General features: G+C 43.9%; 1 protein-coding gene across 3 annotated transcripts in view; it reads left to right on the top strand.

Moving 5' to 3' along the window:
• Nucleotides 1–284: 284 nt before the first annotated feature.
• The window catches only part of ATP6V1C2 (ATPase H+ transporting V1 subunit C2), a gene marked incomplete at its 5' end in the record, with an annotated part of 46529 nt that continues 27541 nt past the window's right edge, over nt 285–19272 (top strand). For all 3 annotated transcript variants that reach the window (XM_079720887.1, XM_079720886.1, XM_079720885.1), the window contains 2 exons: nt 285–413; nt 3009–3076. In XM_079720887.1, the coding sequence (XP_079577013.1) occupies nt 285–413; nt 3009–3076 (197 nt within the window). The remainder of the gene's footprint in view (nt 414–3008; nt 3077–19272) is intronic.

Below are 19272 nucleotides of genomic sequence, written 5' to 3'. Positions count from 1 at the left end.
CCAGTCAGAACCACCCTGGGAAGGAGGGTCTTTGGGAGTCTTTACAAGACCTGAGGGCTTTCCAAGTGGAGATAAGCTTTGGGCAGATGGCTGTCCTTGGAACTGTAGAATCTGAACTGGAAGGTCAAAGGGGGGAAGGAATGGGAAATGGGAAAAGTGGAGAGGATTAATTCTGAGGGAAGGGAGTGGTGAACAGGTAGAGGTATTTGACACTTCTCTCCTGTTTCTGTTTGTGTATGTTGCTGTGGTTCTGGTCAGTAACTGGATAAAAGAAGACTGGAAACATGTCCGAGTTTTGGTTAATTTCTGCCCCTGGAGATAAGGAAAATTTACAAGCGCTGGAGAGGATGAATACAGTAACCTCCAAGTCAAACCTGTCTTATAACACCAAATTCACGATTCCTGATTTTAAGGTAAAATACCCCAGGAGGAGGAAGGAGGTGATGGGCTGGGGTGGTGTGGGTGTCTTCTGAAAAGCCAAGGAGAAAACAACAGGACAACGGCGCCAATGCTGAGGATCAGCCTGGCTGTGAAGCTGTACGGGGGGACTGGTCTGGATGGGACTTCACGAATAGCCCCAAATTAACTGTGATGCTTGTGGACTTAGAGCCACAGGACAGAATGAGAGGGAGACAAGGGTGCAGCTAGCAGTGTCTTCAAAAAGTGGAAAGAGTGTCTTAAACACACTTGGGTCCTCATTGAGTTCTCAGATTCTTCCTGTTTTATCTTCAACATCTAAGAAGACCAACAGTATACTTTAAATGTGCAGGCTTGGAGAGAGGTTCATCCTTTTTTTTTTTAATTTTTGGCTGCAGCGAGCGGGGGCTACTCTTCATTGCGGTGCACAGGCTTCTCATTGCGGTGGCTTGTCTTGTTGCGGAGCACGAGCTGTAGGTGCGTGGGCTTCAGTAGTTGCGGCGCGTGGGCTCAGTAGTTGTGGCTTGAGGGCTTAGTTGCTCCGCGGCATGTGGGATCTTCACAGACCAGGGATCGAACCCGTGTCTCCTGCACTGGCAGGCAGATGCTTAACCACTGCGCCACCCCAGGAGAGGTTCATCCCTTTTTTAAAATTAATTAATTTATTTATTTTTGGCTGCGTTGGGTCTTTGTTGCTGCACGTGGTCTTTCTTTAGTTGTGGCGAGCGGGGGCTACTCTTCATTGCAGTGCTCAGGCTTCTCATTGCAGTGGCTTCTCTTGTTGCGGAACACAGGCTCTAAGCTCACGGGCTTCAGTAGTTGTGGCTCACGGGCTCTAGAGCGCAGGCTCAGCAGTTGCGGTGCATGGGTTAGTTGCTCCGTGGCATGTGGGATCTTCCCGGACCACGGCTAGAACCAGTGTCCCCTGCATTGGCAGGTGGATTCTTAACCACTGTGCCACCAGGGAAGCCCAAGAGGTTCATCCTTGATTGTGCTCTTGAACTGGGAGCAGGGCAGGCAATCCAGCATCCCTCTGGTTCTGGTGGAGAGAGAAGGAAGGAGATTTAGTGACAACTGGGCAGATGGCAGAAAGAGATTTTATTTTATTTATTTACTTTTTAAATATTTATGTGGCTGTGCCGGATCTTAGTTGCAGCACGTGGGATCTTTAGTTGCAGCATGCGAACTCATAGTTGTGGCATGTAAACTCTTAGCTGTGGCATGTGGAATCTAGTTCCCTGACCAGGGATCGAACCCAGGCCCACTGCATTGGGAATGCGGAGTCTTAGCCACTGGAGCACCAGGGAAGTCCCAGAAAGAGATTTTAAAATGAAACAAACATGGAAGAGGAGCAAGAGGAGCAAGGATACGTGCAATCTTCTTACTTCAAAAAGAGTGGACTTTTTGCCATGCTTCCTCCAAGGGGAAGAAGCCTAAGGCAGTCTTTCTGCCCTACAACTATGTCATGGATTCTGGAGGAATGGTGCTAAATGCCCAAAGGTGGCTCTTCAAGTAAACTGCTGTGTAATCCTCTTTCAAACCTCAGTTTGCCCCTCTGGCTTTTCTGCATAGTTGTTAATGATGCTACTACATTTGCTAGTGTTTATGGAGCGGTATGCTGGGGGCCAGGTTCTTTAAGCGCATCTTCCTGAATCTTCACAACTCCCACTTTATAGGTCAGGATGGGCTGAGAAAGGAGACCGGGGTTGTGGAGCTGGTAAGTGGCAACACTGGGTTCTGAACCCACGTCTTGCTGATTTTTCAAACCTGCCATGGTTTGTCCAGGGTCAGATACTGTGAAGGTTAGCAAATTAAGCATCCACTCATTGCTTACTACGTGTGAAGCGCTGTGCCAGACCCGAGGGTACAAAGATTAAAAAAAGACATGACTTCTGCCAAAAGTTGCTTAAAATTAAATTGTCTGAAAAGAAACAACACTTACTAGGAATATCCAGACTTCATAGTTCCCTGATTACTTTTCAACATCTGATGGGTGGTTGATAATGTGATAACAAACTTTTTCCTTCTGATTCTGTGAGTAGACCTTTAAATACAATTTTGGACACAAGAAACAGCTTGTCCTGAGTAATCTGTAAAGAAAAGGACTTTCATGAATGGGAGCAGGAGGAAAAGCTGCCCTTGCCCCAGCCAGATCACTGTTAATAACGGCACAGAGGACCAGAGATAGGGATTGGCTGGACTACCTTGGAGAAGAAAGGCTTTCAGAAATGATAACTTCCTTGACTTGCTTTCTGTCTCATTGCTTCCTTGGCTGTGTTGATTAATCCCCCGAAGAGCAGACTGCCATTCTTAGACGAAAATAAGCTGAGGGTAGACCACGACACATAGTCACTCCTTTCTATGGCAGAAATGACAGTTTTATTCTGTTGGCCAAAAAAATAATAATAGTAATACTAATCATCGTCCAAAAATCCACTGATTTCCCTTGAGAGCTCGTCTCAGTTTCCAGTTTCACCATTGACCAAGAACAACTGAGTCAAGATAGAAGAATTCCCTGCGCTTTAGTTGAAACCCCGTGCCCCCCACCAGCTACAAAGCCTGAGCATCTAACTTCTCTCCGATCTTTCTAGGTGGGGACCTTGGATTCCCTTGTTGGCCTCTCTGATGAGTTGGGGAAACTCGATATCTTTGCTGAAAGGTAAAATATTTCTTATTTACTACATACAAGTGAGAATGTGACTTTGTTGTCAGAGGACACGGTGCTCTTGCTTTGGCCGAGGCCGTGCTTGCCTAAACCCGGCCCTGGAAGTCACAGGAAGAGCCCGGGTAGGTCTCCGTGAGGGTGCCAGCTCCATAGCTGCACGTGGGGTCCCTTGCGTAGTTTTGTTTGCTGAGGCAGAGTTTTTTTTAGGGGGCTGCCTTCAAAATGAAGAGGGCGACGGCATAAGGTACTGAAACACTTAGAAAAACAGTTGGTGCAGTTTTCCCCCCAAGGCTTTTTAAGTTTTTCGTTTGGTTTTGTTTTTGTAGGGAACATATGCACGTAGTAACAAATTCAAGTACAAAGGAAAGCTATCCAGTGAACATTGTTTTCTTCTCACCTACTTTTCAGTTTCCTGTCCCCTCATTTTTCCTCTTTTAAGGCAACGTTATTATAATTTTTAGGAGAGCCTTCCAGAGACAGCCTGTACATGTACAAATAAATATGAACATATTCTTAAAAATAATTTTATACAAATGATAGCATATATATTCTGCACTTTGCTTTTCCCCCTTAATCACATTTCTTAGAGATAGTTTCATGTCAGTCCATAATTGCATTTTTTAATTTTTTAAAATTTTATTTTTAATTTTTTAATCTTAAAAAAATTTTTTTAATTAATTTATTTGGCTGTGTTGGATCTTCCTTGCTGCGTGCGGGCTTTCTCTAGTTGGAACGAGCGGGGGCTACTCTTTGTTGCGGTGCATGGGCTTCTCATTGCGGTGGCTTCTCTTGTTGCAGAGCATGGGCTCTAGGCACGCGGGCTTCAGTAGTTGTGGAACACGGGCTTCAGTAGTTGTGGCTCGCGGGCTGTAGAGCGCAGGCTCGGTAGTTGTCACGCACGGACTTAGTTGCTCTGCGACATGTGGGATCTTCCCGGACCAGGGCTTGAACCCATGTCCCTTGCATTGGCAGACAGATTCTTAACCACTGCACCACCAGGGAAGCCCCTGCATTTTTTTTAAACTGGCTGCATTACCTTGAATAAATGTAACCTAATTTATTTGAATTTTCTTATTGATGGACATTTACGTTTTCTAGTCTTTTGCTATTACAAACGATGCTGTAATGACTGTCCTTTTTTGTACTTCTTTCTGCCCACATAGGAGTGGGATAATTAAAAATTGAAACGCTGCATCAAGGAGTATTGCATGTAAACATCTACAGATATGTCCATATTACCCCTCCATGAATTCGTTCCTATGTGTACTCCCACCAAAAGTGTATGAGGATATTTTAGTCTTCAAATCATTTATTTAAAAAAATTATTACAAATCTGGTACATAAACCTTGGAAAATATTTATAGATCATAGAAAAGCATAAAAAAGAAAATACAAATCATACGATACAAATCACTTGTAAATATGCCATCCGGAGATAACTGGATATGTTATATTTGTTTTATTTGCAGTATGTACATCCAACTTTTTCTATACATAAGTATTATTTATGCATACATATGTTAATAAAGGTGACTTCATATTATACATATTTTTTTAAAATAAATTTATTTATTTATTTTTAGCCACGTTGGAGCTTCGTTGCTGCGCGCGGGCTATCTCTAGTTGCGACGAGCAGGGGCTACTCTTAATTGTGATGCACGGTCTTGTCATTGCGGCGGAACACGGGCTCTAGGCGCGCGGGCTTCAGTAGGTGTGGCGCACGGGCCTAGTTGCTCCGCGGCATGTGGGATCTTCCTGGACCAGGACTAGAACCCACGTCCCCTGCATTGGCAGGCGGATTCTCAAACACTGTGCCACCAGGGAAGTCCCCATATTACACATATTTTGTAACTTGCTTTTCCCTTTATAGCTTGTTCTTTGGATCTCACCGTTACCTAGTCCACTGTAATGTTATACCATATGGATTTGCCATAATTTACCTTTTAGGTAGATTTTAAATAATAATACTTCCTTGTCTTGGTGAAACTGTTGTTTAACAAGTGTTTTCACTTGGTTTTAAGAAAAATACAGGTGAGATAGGTGAGGAAAGAGACTTCAGGGGCCAAGGCATACACCTACCAATCTGCATGACCAGGGGAGACCACGGTTTGACTGCCTGACCCTAAGTAGAGGGTTTCCTATTTTCAGGGCCTGTGGACATGTGCTTTTTACCTTCTCAGTGGAATGGTGATGTGCATGCTACTGCCTTTTCTGATGCATTTTTATGGAAATTGTATAATTAGGAGTTCTAGTGATCATACTTTGAGGTGTCTAATCTGCAGCTTGGTGCCATGGGCTAGAAATTAAGTTTTCTGTGTTCCAGTTGCTGTTCAGCCACCCATCGCCTAAGAATAAAAAGAATCCTTTGTTAGTAACGGTTTGCTCTATGTGGGATGTTGGACTAACCACATAAAGGCAATCCTAATCACCAAGCAGTTTGTAGCTCACAGTCCTCGAGAAAGAAACCTAACCTTCGCCTTTCTCATCTGTGAAATGGGACAGTAGTGATCATCTCTGTGCTTTCAGGGAAGAATGAAGGGGAGTGAAATCATGTTGAATCAAGAATGAGCAAACCCCAGGAAGTGTTCTATGAGAAACTAACATCCAAGAAAAAGTGGCTTGATGCCTAAATATCAGCTCCTTTCTTAGGCTGCTCTCCCCCATGGGGAGGTGGGTCTAACAGATACCGTGGAGGCCAGCCCACTGTCCTGGGCCGGAGATGCCTTTCCTCGGCAGCCCTGACAAACCACAGGAGGAGGCTATGCAGTGAGGTGCAGCAGTGTTGGCTTCAGGGGAGTGAATTGTTAAAAAAAAAAAAAAAAAAAAAAGTGTGAATTGTTCTCAGGCCTGCTGCAGAAATGACAGCTAGTCAGCATTTTTATTTTTCTAGACCTTTCTTTGCTACCAATTTTCTTCCCTGGTGCAAGTCCTTAACCTCTTTCTTATTCACCAAAGCCCCCTCTACCTCTAATAAAATTCTGTGATCTTGGATTATTATCACTTCCACTTTCCTTTTTTGTTTGTTTCTTTGTTTTTTTTCAGTAAGCATTTGTGTTTTGTCCCGTACCTATCGGTTGCACAAGTTACTTGTGTTTAAGAAAATGCGTGAGTAAGCCAAATTAAGTCTGTAATTGTGAAACAGATAACACCCGAATGAATTAAAGAGTTTTTTGTTTTTTTTTTAAACAGGGTGAGGTATGGAAGAATGAAAATCACTGTGCATTGTTTTATTTTTTCCTTGTGGGTATATATTCCCAAGAGCCTTCCTCTCAGGGGGAGGAGAAAAGCGGTGTGGTCTGAACACGCTGAAATTCTTATTTCTAGCATTTATCTAGTCTAGGGGTCAGATAACTTTTGTTTGGGGGTTAATGCTGGAGCTTGGGGTAAAATAATGGGATACACTAATAAAATACAGAGATCAGCTTCAGTTAAAAGTACGCAGGTGTTATTGGATAAATAAATGCTAGCTGGGTATGTAACCCAGGCAGCATAAACCTGTCAGCGCTGCTACTGGACAGGAGAACAGAGAAGGATCAGGAGTTTTCAAGGTGTATTGTTTCCACATCCTTTTATTATTTATTTACTCGGTGCACTAGAGTGTTTTTCCACATAGCTGGAAGGCAGCTTTTGCTTACTGGAGCCTTCCTTTTGTTTTTGATTTATTCCCCCATGCTGTCTTTGGTAATTTACTCTGTATTTGCACTGTAATTAAGGAACTTTTGAGAAACCAAATGATTTTACCTTTAGAAGAGCCCTCCCTCCCTTTTTTTTTGTCTTCTACGTTTGCGTCCTTCCCAGTGTCTTAGCCTGTTTTCAGTGCTGGTTAAAATATTACATTTCACTGGCGCTTGGGCTGTCAGAGGCACCTCATGAGTTTCTCTGGTACTTTGGCGACCGTCAGCTGCCCCTGAGTGCATTACCTGGCTTGCGGAATAGCTGGTGGCTTTTCTTTATCCACGTGGCTCCGTGAAGTTGACTGAGGGTTGGCCGATCAAAGATTCCATATCCGAGTGTGGCTGTCTGCTTAGTGATGCAAGTCTTAGGAAGTCGGTTCTTCTAAGGGCATTCTAAAGAGAAGCAAAACTATAATTAAAAAAAAATTACCCAAGCTTCTCTTCTCTGTCACTGCAAGAACATCAGGATGAGATTACCTGCATTGACGCAGTTTAGAGTCACTGGAGAAATGTCAGTCGATTGCCTGTTTATGTGTGCTGTGAGTCCTCAGGGCTGCTTGGTAGTCCCGCTGTGTGTGCGCTGACCTCCTGCTCTCTGGAATGACTAATATTCCCTATACCCTACTCGCCCCTGTTATTGCCTGCTAATCCTGTTCAGCTCCCCCAGACTCTCCTCTTACCCACACCCCCTGCCTGCGGACTTGCTGATGGACCCTCTCCTAGGACAACTGAGTGTGCCTGCTTCTTCATAACACCCTCCATGGTGGCCTTGTACATACATGTTCTTATGGGATCGTTTGATGACTGTCTGTCTTCCCAGCTGGACTGTAAGCTCCAGAAGACCAGCCGAATGAATGAACGGAAGAAAGAATCCTGGAATATTAGAGCTGAACGGGTCCTTAGAGATCTAATCGAACTCCTTCACGTTCCAGATGAGGAAACATGCCCAGAGAGAAGTTCCTAGAAAGAGCTGGGTGGGCTGGGGGCAGTGGAGGGGGAATAGACCCTTGAACCAGATTCACTAATTCACCCATGTGTCCATCTGTGCCTACCCTTCCTCTCAGTGGCTCCCACCAGAGCCAACAGGACACTTAATAGTATTTTTTAATACAGACCTTGAAAGGTGTCTTACTTGTGTTTTATTCATTGCTCAGATAATTATTGTTGACACTTTAAAAAAGTAATATATTTACACATTTTAAAAAATGAAATGATATAAAAAGGTACAAAAAGAAAATTGAAAGTTTCACTTTCACCCCAGTCGCTCTCCCCGTAGGTAGCCATTATTAGGGTTTTGTGTGATTTCTTCCCTGGTGAAAAAAGACAAAAATGAAACACACACACACACACACGCATGCACATTCATGATCCAACCCAATATTTACAAATTTTATTTTGAGATATCTACTTAGCACAAACAGATTTGCAAAGATCCTATTCAGGATTCATTTCGGATTGCACTGAAATTAGTGGAGATTAACATTCTGAAAACTTTGAGTGTTTCCATGAGCACCGTTCATCTTTCAATTGACTTAGTTCTTTTTCTTTGTTCCTCTGGTAAAGCTTTAATGGTCTATTCAGAAGGTCCAGCAAAATATCTTATTTTTTCCCAAGTGTTACAGTTTTTATTTTGTTGCTATTGTAAATGAGATCTTTTCTTTAAATGCTTATTGTTTGTAAATAGGGATTTTTCACATTAACTTAATGACGTGACAACTTATGGAATTTCCTTGTTGTTTCTAATGATTTTTCAACTTATTTTCTAAGGTTTTTAGGCATGTGATTATGTTGTCTGTAAATGACAGTTTTCCCTGCTTTTCTCTCATTTTCTTTTCTTGCTTAATTGCAGAGGGTAGTAGCCCAGAAAAATGTTTAATTTGTCAGTGATGGTAGTGGACATCGTATTCTCGTTCCTGTCTTTAATTTGGATAATTTTAGTGGCTCACCATTAAATATCATTGAGCTCTTGTTTCTAAATGCACTATTATCATGCTAAGGAAGTATCTGTTTCTGTTTTACCAAGAGTTTATCTGGCATAAGTACTGTAATTTTTTTCAGATTCCTTTTGTGGCATATAATGAATTGGTCCTATGTTGTTTCTTTCTTTTTCCTTGACCTTAATATGGTATATTTATTAATAGATATCATAATTATTGAATCATCCTTGCATTCCAAGGAGAAACTCTACTTGGGACGTTGAACTCTGTTTGCTAAGGTTGTAAGATTTTGCATCAGTAATCATGAATAACAGCAATACTAACATCATAATGTTATCATAACATAGTGATAGTTAACATTTATTGAATGCCTACTCTGTGACAGCCCGGAGATTTCAATAATTGATGAAACTAAAGTTAGAGGCCAGGGAGTCTGGCTGCAGAGTCCTCATTCTTTATTCTTTTTCTCTTTTTGAATCTCATTCCTTTGTTCTAGCTCAAGCTTTGTCTCCTGAAATGTAACCCTTTGTTTTTTTTTTAAACATCTTTATTGGGTATAATTGCTTTACAATGGTGTGTTAGTTTCTGCCAGAGTCCTCATTCCTTTTTTTTTTTTTTATGGTATGCGGGCCTCTCACTTTTGCGGCCTCTTCCGTTGCGGAGCACAGGCTCCGGACGCGCAGGCTCAGTGGCCATGGCTCACGGGGCCAGCCACCCTGCGGCATGTGGGATCTTCCTGGACCTGGGCACGAACCCGCGTCCCCTGCATCGGCAGGCGGACTCTCAACCACTGCGCCACCAGGGAAGCCCTTAAATGCTTTTTTAAATTTCTGGGCTGTTGAGTTTTTTTGTTGTTTCTGTTTTCGTTTTTCACTTCTAATTCTATTGCTTTGTTGTTAGAGAATAAAATGAGTGCTATTTCTACCTTTGGGAATTTGAAGTTTTCTTTGCTGCTTTTTCTAAGTGTTGCATGGGTGCCTGAGATGGGTGTGGTCTCTCGTTTTCATTGTATAGAGTTGATATATGTCTGTTGGACCCACAGTATCAATGACTTTCATATCTGCTGGGTCCATGTTTCTAATCTTGATGCACTTTGCTGCTCTTACTGCTGGATCATAAAGGTCTGTGACAGTTATGACTCCACTGAGGGTCGCCCCTGGATGTCCTCTAGAGTCTCTGTTATATTGTTCCCTGTCTTGAGTCCACACCACCTGCTGGTTGTCACGTCCCTGTTTTGCTAGGGGCTATTCTTTGATAGCCCGTTGTATGCCAGGCACTGTATTAGGCGCCTTCCGTTCCTCTATTTCCTCATGAGATCTTCACCACAGACCCAGGAACTGGGTGACTATCCCCACGTTCTAGATGAGAACACTGATGTTCTCAGAGTTAAGTCACTGTACAGGATCATGGCTGATGTGTGTCAGGCCTTCACTGGTCCCCCTGCTTCTCTCCCTTTCTGGCAGATGGCGGTTAACTTCTTTCCCGCCCGCCCTGCCTTCATCCCCTCCTTCAAGCCCTGCTGGGATAGTCTCTGCTTTGACAGCCCCCAACCAGCTCCAGCAGTTCTCACCAAAGCAGAAGTCCCACCTGCAGGGAAGGAGGGGGTGTTGATTTCTGTGCAGGAGGCAACAGGCCAGCGCCAGCCTCAGGCAACATTGTGAAACTCAGAGCGATTCTTTGGAGGTTAAATTTAGTATCAGGCCCCTCCTTTTTATTTATTTATTATCTTTATTTTTTTGGCTGTGTCAGATCTTGTTGCGGCCTGCGGGCTTCTCTCTAGCTGTGGCATGCGGGTTTTCTCTTCTCTAGTTGAGGCGCATGAGCTCAGTAGTTGTGGTGCGCAGGCTTAGTTGCCCTGCAGCATGTGGGATCTTAGCTCCCCGACCAGGGATCAAACACGCGTCCGCTGAATTGGAAGGCAGATTCTTTACCACTGGACCACCAGGGAAGTCCCCCCTTCCATTTTAGACCTGGATCAGCTCCTGGGAGCCACGGCTCCACTGTTCTCCAGACCTCAGCCCAGTCCTGTCCACACAGCACTCTTCACGCCTTACATAGATGTCAGCCACTTAGACTTATTTTCAGAGGCTTAAGGGGCAGCTTTAAATGGTTCTTTTTTGGCATTGGCTTTATGTCCAAAGTTAATATCATTCTCAGCGGACAGCTTATATGTTTCCATTGTCCTCTTACATGGTCTTTCCCACCTCAGTCAAAGGCTCCCGGGGCCCAGGCACCGAGCAAACGGTCTGGGCCCCTCCTTCCTGACCCTCCGCTTGAGACCCCAGTGAGGACCGAGCCCGGTGGCCTCCGCCTGCCAAACCTGTCGCGTTTCCGTCCACTTCCCTGCCTTCATCCAAACCACCTTCTTCTCATTCCGTATTTTTGCACCAAAATCCTGACCCAGGCCCCCCACCTGCCACCTCACCTTCGAAGGGTGGGCCCCCTGTCGTCATCCCATCTCAGTTGGAATGTCACCCCTTCCAGAGGCCTTCTGTGGACTAGCAGCCAGCTGAGCCCCTCTAGGCCACCCTGTTTTAATTCTCTGCCTTCCACACACCACTGTTTAACACTCTCCTTGTTTGTCTTTGTGTGTCTCTTGTAGAATATATGCCCCAAGGAAACAGGGACAGTATTTCTGTGCGCAGCTCCTAGAGCAGTGCCTGGCTCAGAGTGTGTGCTGAATTCATATTTACTGGGTACACGTCCATCTCACAGTAGTGGGCCTCCTCTTCTAGCACCTGTACCATCTCCTGGGGAACTTAAAAAAAAATTACAGGTCCTGGGGCACCACCTCCAGGGTTGCTGATGGGGTCCGGTTGGGGCAGGGCCTAGGAATCTGCATTTTAAACGGGACCTCTGGGTGATCCTGAGGCAGGTGGGCTTCCGACTTTGAGGACCGGTGTTAGTAATAGCACTTACACAGCTATTTAGCCCACTGGATCCTAACGTACTTCTAGGAAGTATGTCTTAAGGCCAGGGATTCTAAATTTATATTTAAAAACTTAAAACAAAGTTTTTTGTACTTGTTTTTGTGTGTGTGTGTGTGTGTGTGGTTTTTTGTTTGTTTGTTTGTTTGTGAACAGGTAATACATTCACATGCATCAAAGATAAAAACAATATAAAAGGCTCCACATGAGAAGTTTCCCTTATCCTCTCCCCATCCAACTCCCTCCTCAGCCCCCACTTAGGAAGCTGCTTGTATACATTTCTGGTCCTTCTTTATGCAAATACAGGCAAATTCCAGCATAGATTTTTATTTCTCCCCTTTTCAAATACAAAGTAGTAATTCACATGTTTAGCATCTTGCTTCTTTTTCACTTAACAATATATCCTGGGAGATTTTCCCTGTCAGTACATAGAGAGCCTTCTTGGTTTTAAGCTACCTTGCGTTCCACATGGGGGAGGTATCATAGTTTATTAACCAGCCCTAGAAGTGGACACTTGGCTTATTTACTTTTATGGGGAAGGGGGCCGTTACCAACAGTGCTACAGGGTGTAATCTTGCTCCAACATCATTCCTTTGCACATATAATTGTGCAGGTGTATCTGCAGGATGAATTCTCAGAAGCAAATTGCTGGATCCCGGGGTCATATGCCTTTGTAATTTTAATGGATGTTGTCAGATTTCTCTGACCATTTTGCATTTCCACTAGCAATGAAATTAAGGAGTCCCCATTTTCCTACAATCTTTCTAATCAAGTATGCTGTCAAATTTGGGGGGGGTTTATGAACCTGATAGGTAAGAAATGGTACCTCAGTGTAGTGTAGGCTTTTTTTTTTTTTTTTTTTTTTTTGCGGTACGCGGGCCTCTCACCATTGTGGCTTCTCCCGTTGCGGAGCACAGGCTCTGGACGCGCAGGCTCAGCGGCCATGGCTCACGGGCCCAGCCACTTCGCGGCATGTGGGATCTTCCCGGACCAGGGCTCGAACCCGTGTCCCCTGCATTGGCAGGCAGAGTCTTAACCACTGAGCCACCAGGGAAGTCCTAGTACTTTTATATAAATGGAATGATATAGTATGTACTTTTTTGGTTTGGTTTTTCCATTCTGTATCATTATTTGAGATTTATCGATGTTGTGGTGTGTATATTAATAGTCTTTTTTTTTTTTTTTTTTTTTTTTTTTTACTGCCGAGTAGTATTCCGTTTTATGGGTAAGCCACAATTTATTCACCCATTACAGGACATTTAGATGGTTTCCAGTTTTGGACTATTTAAGTTGTTATGAATGTCCATGTACCGTTTTTGTATTGACATAGCGTTCATTTCTTTTGGGTAAATACCTGTTCCTTGAGGCAGCTAGGCTCCTGATACCCGAAGTGTGATTGCATACCTCCCCTTTGACCCTCAGACCTTTGCATTGCTTCCTGACCCTGTGGGATGGTAGTGGCTTAGATGAGGGCCAGATTAGGACCCTCTAAAGCATGGGGTCCCAGGGCACGGCCCTCTTGCCATGGACTAAGCTTGATATTACAGCTGCATTGAGTACTACTATTTTGTAGACATAAGGGCTACTGAATTTTTTTTTTTTTTTTTGGCCGTGCTGTGGCCTGCGGGATCTTAGTTCCCTGACCAGGGATTGAACCCTGTCCCCCTGTAGTGGAAGTGCAGAGTCCTAATCACTGGACTGCCAGGAATTCCCAGGAATACTGATTTTTTTTTTTTTTTTAAAGAAATGCCCATTCTTTGAAAAGTTCACATTCTGGGCGATGAGGCAGCAGAGTAAAGCAAACATCTGGATCCTGTAGGTGGCACGTGAGTGAAGCAGGAAAGACTGGGGACCATGGTGGCTCTGAGGAGCATTGGGCTGATTTCTTGCTTCACATCCTAAGGCGCTTATCCAGCGAGCCAGCCAGGATTTGCTGAGCGTCTCTGTGTTTTCTAGGAGCCACTATATGTTTGCTTGAGCTGATGATAGCTCAATTAATAAATTTTCAGAGATCCGTTTGTTTAGTGGTGACCAGATGAGGAAACCAGCACTTCAGCAGTGTGATAATTTATATGATGGAGGGAGGGTCCTGGTGTAAGCCCCCTGAGGGCAACAACTGTGGTCTGTTTGTTCACTGCCGTTTCCCATAACATCGCCTGGTGCATAACGGATACAGTATGTTTTTGCTGAGTGCGGGAAGCAACGATTTTTTTTTTTTAATGGTAGTTTGTTTTTTTTTTTTATTGAGGTACAGTTGATTTGCAATGTTGTGTTAGTTTCAGGTGTGCAGCAGAGGAAGCAACGTGTTGTGGGTGGAGGTGTTCTCCAACGCTCTGTTGTACAATATTGGTTAGGGTTGACTTGCCTTGAGGAGGGGGCACTTGGGCTGTTGTAAAGGGTGAGTAGCATCCAGGTAGCTTCAGAAGGCTGGCCTGGGAAGGGCAAGGAAAGGGAAGAGGGTGGAGAAAGAGGAGGCCGGACAGGGAGGGGTGTTCCTTGTAAACTCTGCTAAGGAGTTGGAACGTCACTATTTGAACTTCTTGGGAAACCAGTGCTAGAGTTGAAGCAATACTGATGGCATGCTGAGATGTGTATTTTTAGAGATCCCTCTGGCTGCCATGGGAGGGAGAGGCAGGAGGAAGCCAGGCTGGGAGAGGCAAGGAAAGCACAGAGGAGGCTGTTGAGGGAAACCTGGACAAAAATGGCATGACCTGCCTAGGACAGCGACCCAGGGCGGGGCCTGGACAGATTTCTGGTCACTGTAAAATACAGTGGTGATGGGAAAAAAGGGCATAGAGCCAAGGAACTTTGGGGGAGCTGGCGACATCCAGCATAAATGACCAAACCAGTCCTTGACATTCTCCACGCTGGGTCTCCACCCTCGAAGCCAGCAAAAAGGCTGAGACATTTTTTTTATAAAATTGAGATATAATTCAACACTGCAGTATTCATCCCCTTAATGTATAAAATTCATTTGTCTCTAGTATATTCACAAAGTAGCCCAGCCATTGCCACTACCTAATTCTAGAATGGTGTCATCATCCCCAAAGGCTGATTGGTACCCATTGCCGTCCCCTCCCAAGGGGCACCAAGCTGTCCTAGAGGCCTAGTTTTGGTCCTGGTCAGCTCCCAAGGAGCTGCGTGACCTCAGGCAAGTCCCCACCTTGCCTTGGTCCCTGAAGGCCCTTCCAGCTGTGACCCCATATGATGATTCTGGGTGGGCACATTATGTTATGGTCATACTTCCATGGCTCTAAAGTAATGCTAAAGATTTTTTTAATGGCCAGGGTGGGGGGCTTGTTTTGTTTTATTTTTTATGGTAATAAAACACAGATGATTCTACTATAATTAACACCCTAATTAGCATCTTAGCATAAATCTTTGTCTTCATTTTTGGTTACCTCCTGAAGTTGCACTTCCGAAAGTGAAATTACAGGTTCAAAGGATGTAGAAATATTTAAAGTTGCTTGTACGCATTGCTAAATCGTTTTCCAACGAGGTTGCAAGAACGTGCAGCAGTTTCATCAGACCCTCATCGATTCAGTGCCTTTAAAAAACGTTGTTCATGTCCCTGGCAAAATGAAAATGATGTATGATTGTGTGAATGTGGATTTCTTGGCTCACCAGCATGAGCAAGCACACTTTCGGGTGTTCCTGAGTCACCTGTCATCCCATTTTGTGATCTGCCATTTCTGACCTTGACCCCTCCATCCCCTGGGAAGGCTGCGGGTGGTACCACTCTGGTGGCACCCTTCATCTGTGAGCCCTGGGGCCCCTGCCGTTGGGCGTGGTGACCGGGCTGCTTGGTGGGTTGACTTTTGGCAAACTTTCCAGAACGTAGACAAATGTGTGCTGATACTTAGGGGACTAACTGCCCGGTTATTCCTAAAAGACACCAGAGCATTTCAGTACCGCTTCAGAACAAGTAGCCTTCCTCTCCTCCACGTTCCACTAGGGGGCAAATTTTCTCTGGGGGTAGGTTGGCTTTTAAAAAATTTTTATTTTGGTGGCGGCATGTGGGATCTTTGTTCCCCAACCAGGGATCGAACCCATGCCCCCTGCAGTGGAAACACAGAGTCCTAACCACTGGAGCACCAGGGAAGTCCCGGCAGGTTGGCTTTTTGGAGAGGACCAAGAATTTCTATGCTGTGTTGTGGGCAAGTTGAGCTGCACAAAGCCAACCTAGCCAGAACCCAGTTCCGTTCTGAGTGACGGTGGCAGGGGGTGGGGTTACTTAACTGAGTGGCATTCCTCTAAAGGTGGAAATATTTGTCTGTTTCTGATATATATATATATATATATATATTCTTTTTCAGATTCTTTTCCATTATAGGTTATTATAATGGTGATTATAGGTTATTCAATAAGATATTGAATATAGTTCCCTGTGTTATACAGTAGGCCCATGTTGTTTATCTATTTTATGTATAGTAGTAAGTGTATATTAATCCCAAACTCCTAATTTATCTTTCCCCTCCCCACCCCGTTGTCCCCTTTGGTAACCATAAGTTCGTTTTCTATGTCTGAGAGTCAGTTTCTGTTTCGTAAATAAGTTCATTTGTATCATTTTTTAAGATTTCACATATAAGTCTTTCTCTATCTGACTTGCTTCACTTAATATGATAATCTATAGGTCCATCCATGTTGCTGCAAAAGGCATTATTTCATTCTTTTTCATGGCTGAGTAATATTCCATTGTATATATGTATCATGTCTTCTTTATTCACTCATCTGTCGATGGACATTTGGGTTTGTTTCCATGTTTTGGCTATGGTACACAGTGCTGCTATGAACAATGGGGTGAATGTATCTTTTCTAACTAGAGTTTTCTCTGGATATATGCCCAGTAGTGGGATTGCTGGTAGTTCTATTTTATGGTAGTTCTATTTTTAGTTTTTTAAGGAACCTCCATACTGTTCTGCACAGTGGCTGTATCAATTTACATTCCCACCAACAGTGTAGGATGTTTCCTTTTTCTCCACACCCTCTCCAGCATTTATTATTTGTAGACTTTTTCATGATGGTCATTCTGACCGGTGTGAGGTGATACCTCATTGTAGTTTTGATTTGCAATTCTCAAATAATTAGTGATATTGAGCATGTTTTCATATGCCTGTTGGCCATCAAAAATTTTTTTTAATGAGGTAAAATGTACATACAGTGAAATGTGTACATCTTGAATGAACAGGTTGATGAATTTTGTTGGGTGCCTCAGTGTAACCAAACCCCAATCAAGGTTACACACCATCTGCAGTTTGCTTTTTTAATTAAAAATATGATTTCTATATCTTCCCTTGTGGGTTAGTATAAGCTTTTGTGTTAGAGGAGGGAGCCAGAGTTTAGTTTAGACAAGCACTGAAGAGCATGGCTTTGGAGTCATGTAGATCTGGGCTCAACTTCTGCTCTGACACTTATAACTCACTGTAGGGTGACTTTTAGCTCTTTAAGTCTTAATTTTTTCATCTTCTGAGTGGGGATGTTACCTAGCTCAAAAGAGCATCTCAAGAATTGAGTCCCCGAAACACCTAAGAGTCCTTACAAATCGATGTTTTTTTTAAAAAAAAAAAAGTTGAGAAACCAGTGAAAGATATGAACACTCTATTACCAGAAGAAAATAGCCATCGGTAGAGTCTAATAAACCTATCAAAAGATGTCCAGCCTCATCGATGATCAAACAGATGCAAGTCGGAGCACCAGTGAGATAGAACTTTTCAGCTATCAGATTGGCAGGGATTAAAAAGATCCATAATCCATCACGTTGGCGAGGATTTAGGAGGCAGGCACTCTCATCCATTGTTGGTGGGAGGGTACATTGGCTCTGTATACTTGGCGGATAATTTGGCCTTATCTGTTAAAATTGCAAATGCTCACACCCTGTATTCCAGTAGTTACTCCTCTGCAAGTTATCCTACATATGTGTCTGCACAAATGGGCAAAATATGCGTTTTGTTGCAAAATCATTCAAAGCGTAAACAACCCAAATGTTCAGTCGAGAGAATTAGTTATGATACAACCTTGCAATGAAATGCTATGCAGTCAATGAAAGGAATGAGGAAGCGCTACCGTGATGTGTAAAGGTTTTCACAATGAACTGTAAAGGGAAAAAAGTAAATTTAAAACAGTGTCTAGACCCTTAGATTCCTTTCAATGAGAAAAATGTTCTGATTTTGTCATACCACAATTCACGGATGACTGTAGTTAATGATCACAGTAAGTCAGGGAATTTTTGTTATGTGCAACAAGCAATTTTTCCAGCAATTAAGCTTCGTCAGACCGTGCTATTCTGAGATGTTCCATGGTGGTGTACATACCTAGGGGCAGGTGTGCCGCCATGCTTGTTATAGTTAAACATTTCTTGGAGGCTAGAATTGGGAACAGCAAAGAGTCATTAACAGAATGACGAGGGAGTTCTGCTTTTAGGCCGATTAGGAAGGAAGCATGTGTGTTATTTAGGTGCTATGACATTCGTTTATTCATTCAGCAAACATTTCCTGAACAGCTGCTGTGCTTCAGGCATTGCCATTGGGGCTGCAGTTACTACTTCCTTCATGTAAAGAAATTACTCGGAATATGACAGAGGATATGGTAATAAGAGACAGCCACCTGAATGTGTCACTATAATAATGATAAAGAGGATCCCTTGACAGCATTAGAAAGAAGCTCTCAGAGCAGGGCCTGCTCTGTGCATAGCATCTAGGTTCACAGCACTCTCATCCGTGCTTGGCACACAGTTGATTAATGTCTGGAATTTGCTAAATGAATGAGTGAATGAACGAATGAATTTATAGGGTCAGGGTTCTAACAAATAACAGAAGACACACTCCAATTAGGATGATTTGAGAAAGGTCTATTCATAAAGGAGCATATATAGTTGTATGAGGGCTGTTGAGAAGCACAAGGAAGGGTACAGGAACCCAGGTAGACTCAGAGAGGTTGCCACACCCCTAGGCTATAGGAGATGAGGGGAGATAGGTTACTGGAACTGGGAGGGAAAGAGATTTGTACCCCCTACCCCTGCCCTCACCGTCTCCTATCGAATCTGAATCTACTGGGGAGCCAGAGGGCAGAGAGCCCAGACGCCTCCATCAGGCTGCTGGGAGCTCATCTGAAGGTACCTACCACAAGCTCCCGGGGGCCTGGTTCTTTTTTTTTTTTTTTGCAGTACGTGGGCCTCTCACTGTTGTGGCCTCTCCCGTTGCGGAGCACAGGCTCTGGACGCGCAGGCTCAGTGGCCATGGCTCATGGGCCCAGCCGCTCCGCGGCATGTGGGATCTTCCCGGACCGGGGCACGAACCCGTGTCCCCTGCATCGGCAGGCGGACTCTCAACCACTGTGCCACCAGGGAAGCCCGGGCCTGGTTCTTGATATGCATTGCACCAAACTCTGTGAGATGAGCAACATCACCCCCATTTTGCCAAGGAAACAGAATGAGATTAGCTAGGTAACTTGCCCCAGTTGTCATTAGTAAGATGCAAAACTACTATCCTAAGAAATGCCAACACATTTGTGATTTGAGCCCAGGTGGCCTAGAGCCTTGGGGTCCACAGACAAACCGGGTAGTTGGGAGGCAAATTACTCCTCTGGGCCACAGTCTCCCATCTGTAAAATGGGATCTTAATGATCACAAAAATTCGAGAAGTTTTGGATGATTC

The sequence above is a fragment of the Hyperoodon ampullatus genome (assembly GCF_949752795.1).
Source record: "Hyperoodon ampullatus genome assembly, chromosome: 15".
Classification (NCBI taxonomy): Eukaryota; Metazoa; Chordata; class Mammalia; order Artiodactyla; family Ziphiidae; genus Hyperoodon; species Hyperoodon ampullatus.
The sequence above is the reverse complement of the archived record's forward strand: the minus strand, read 5'-3'. Positions and strand labels throughout refer to the sequence as shown.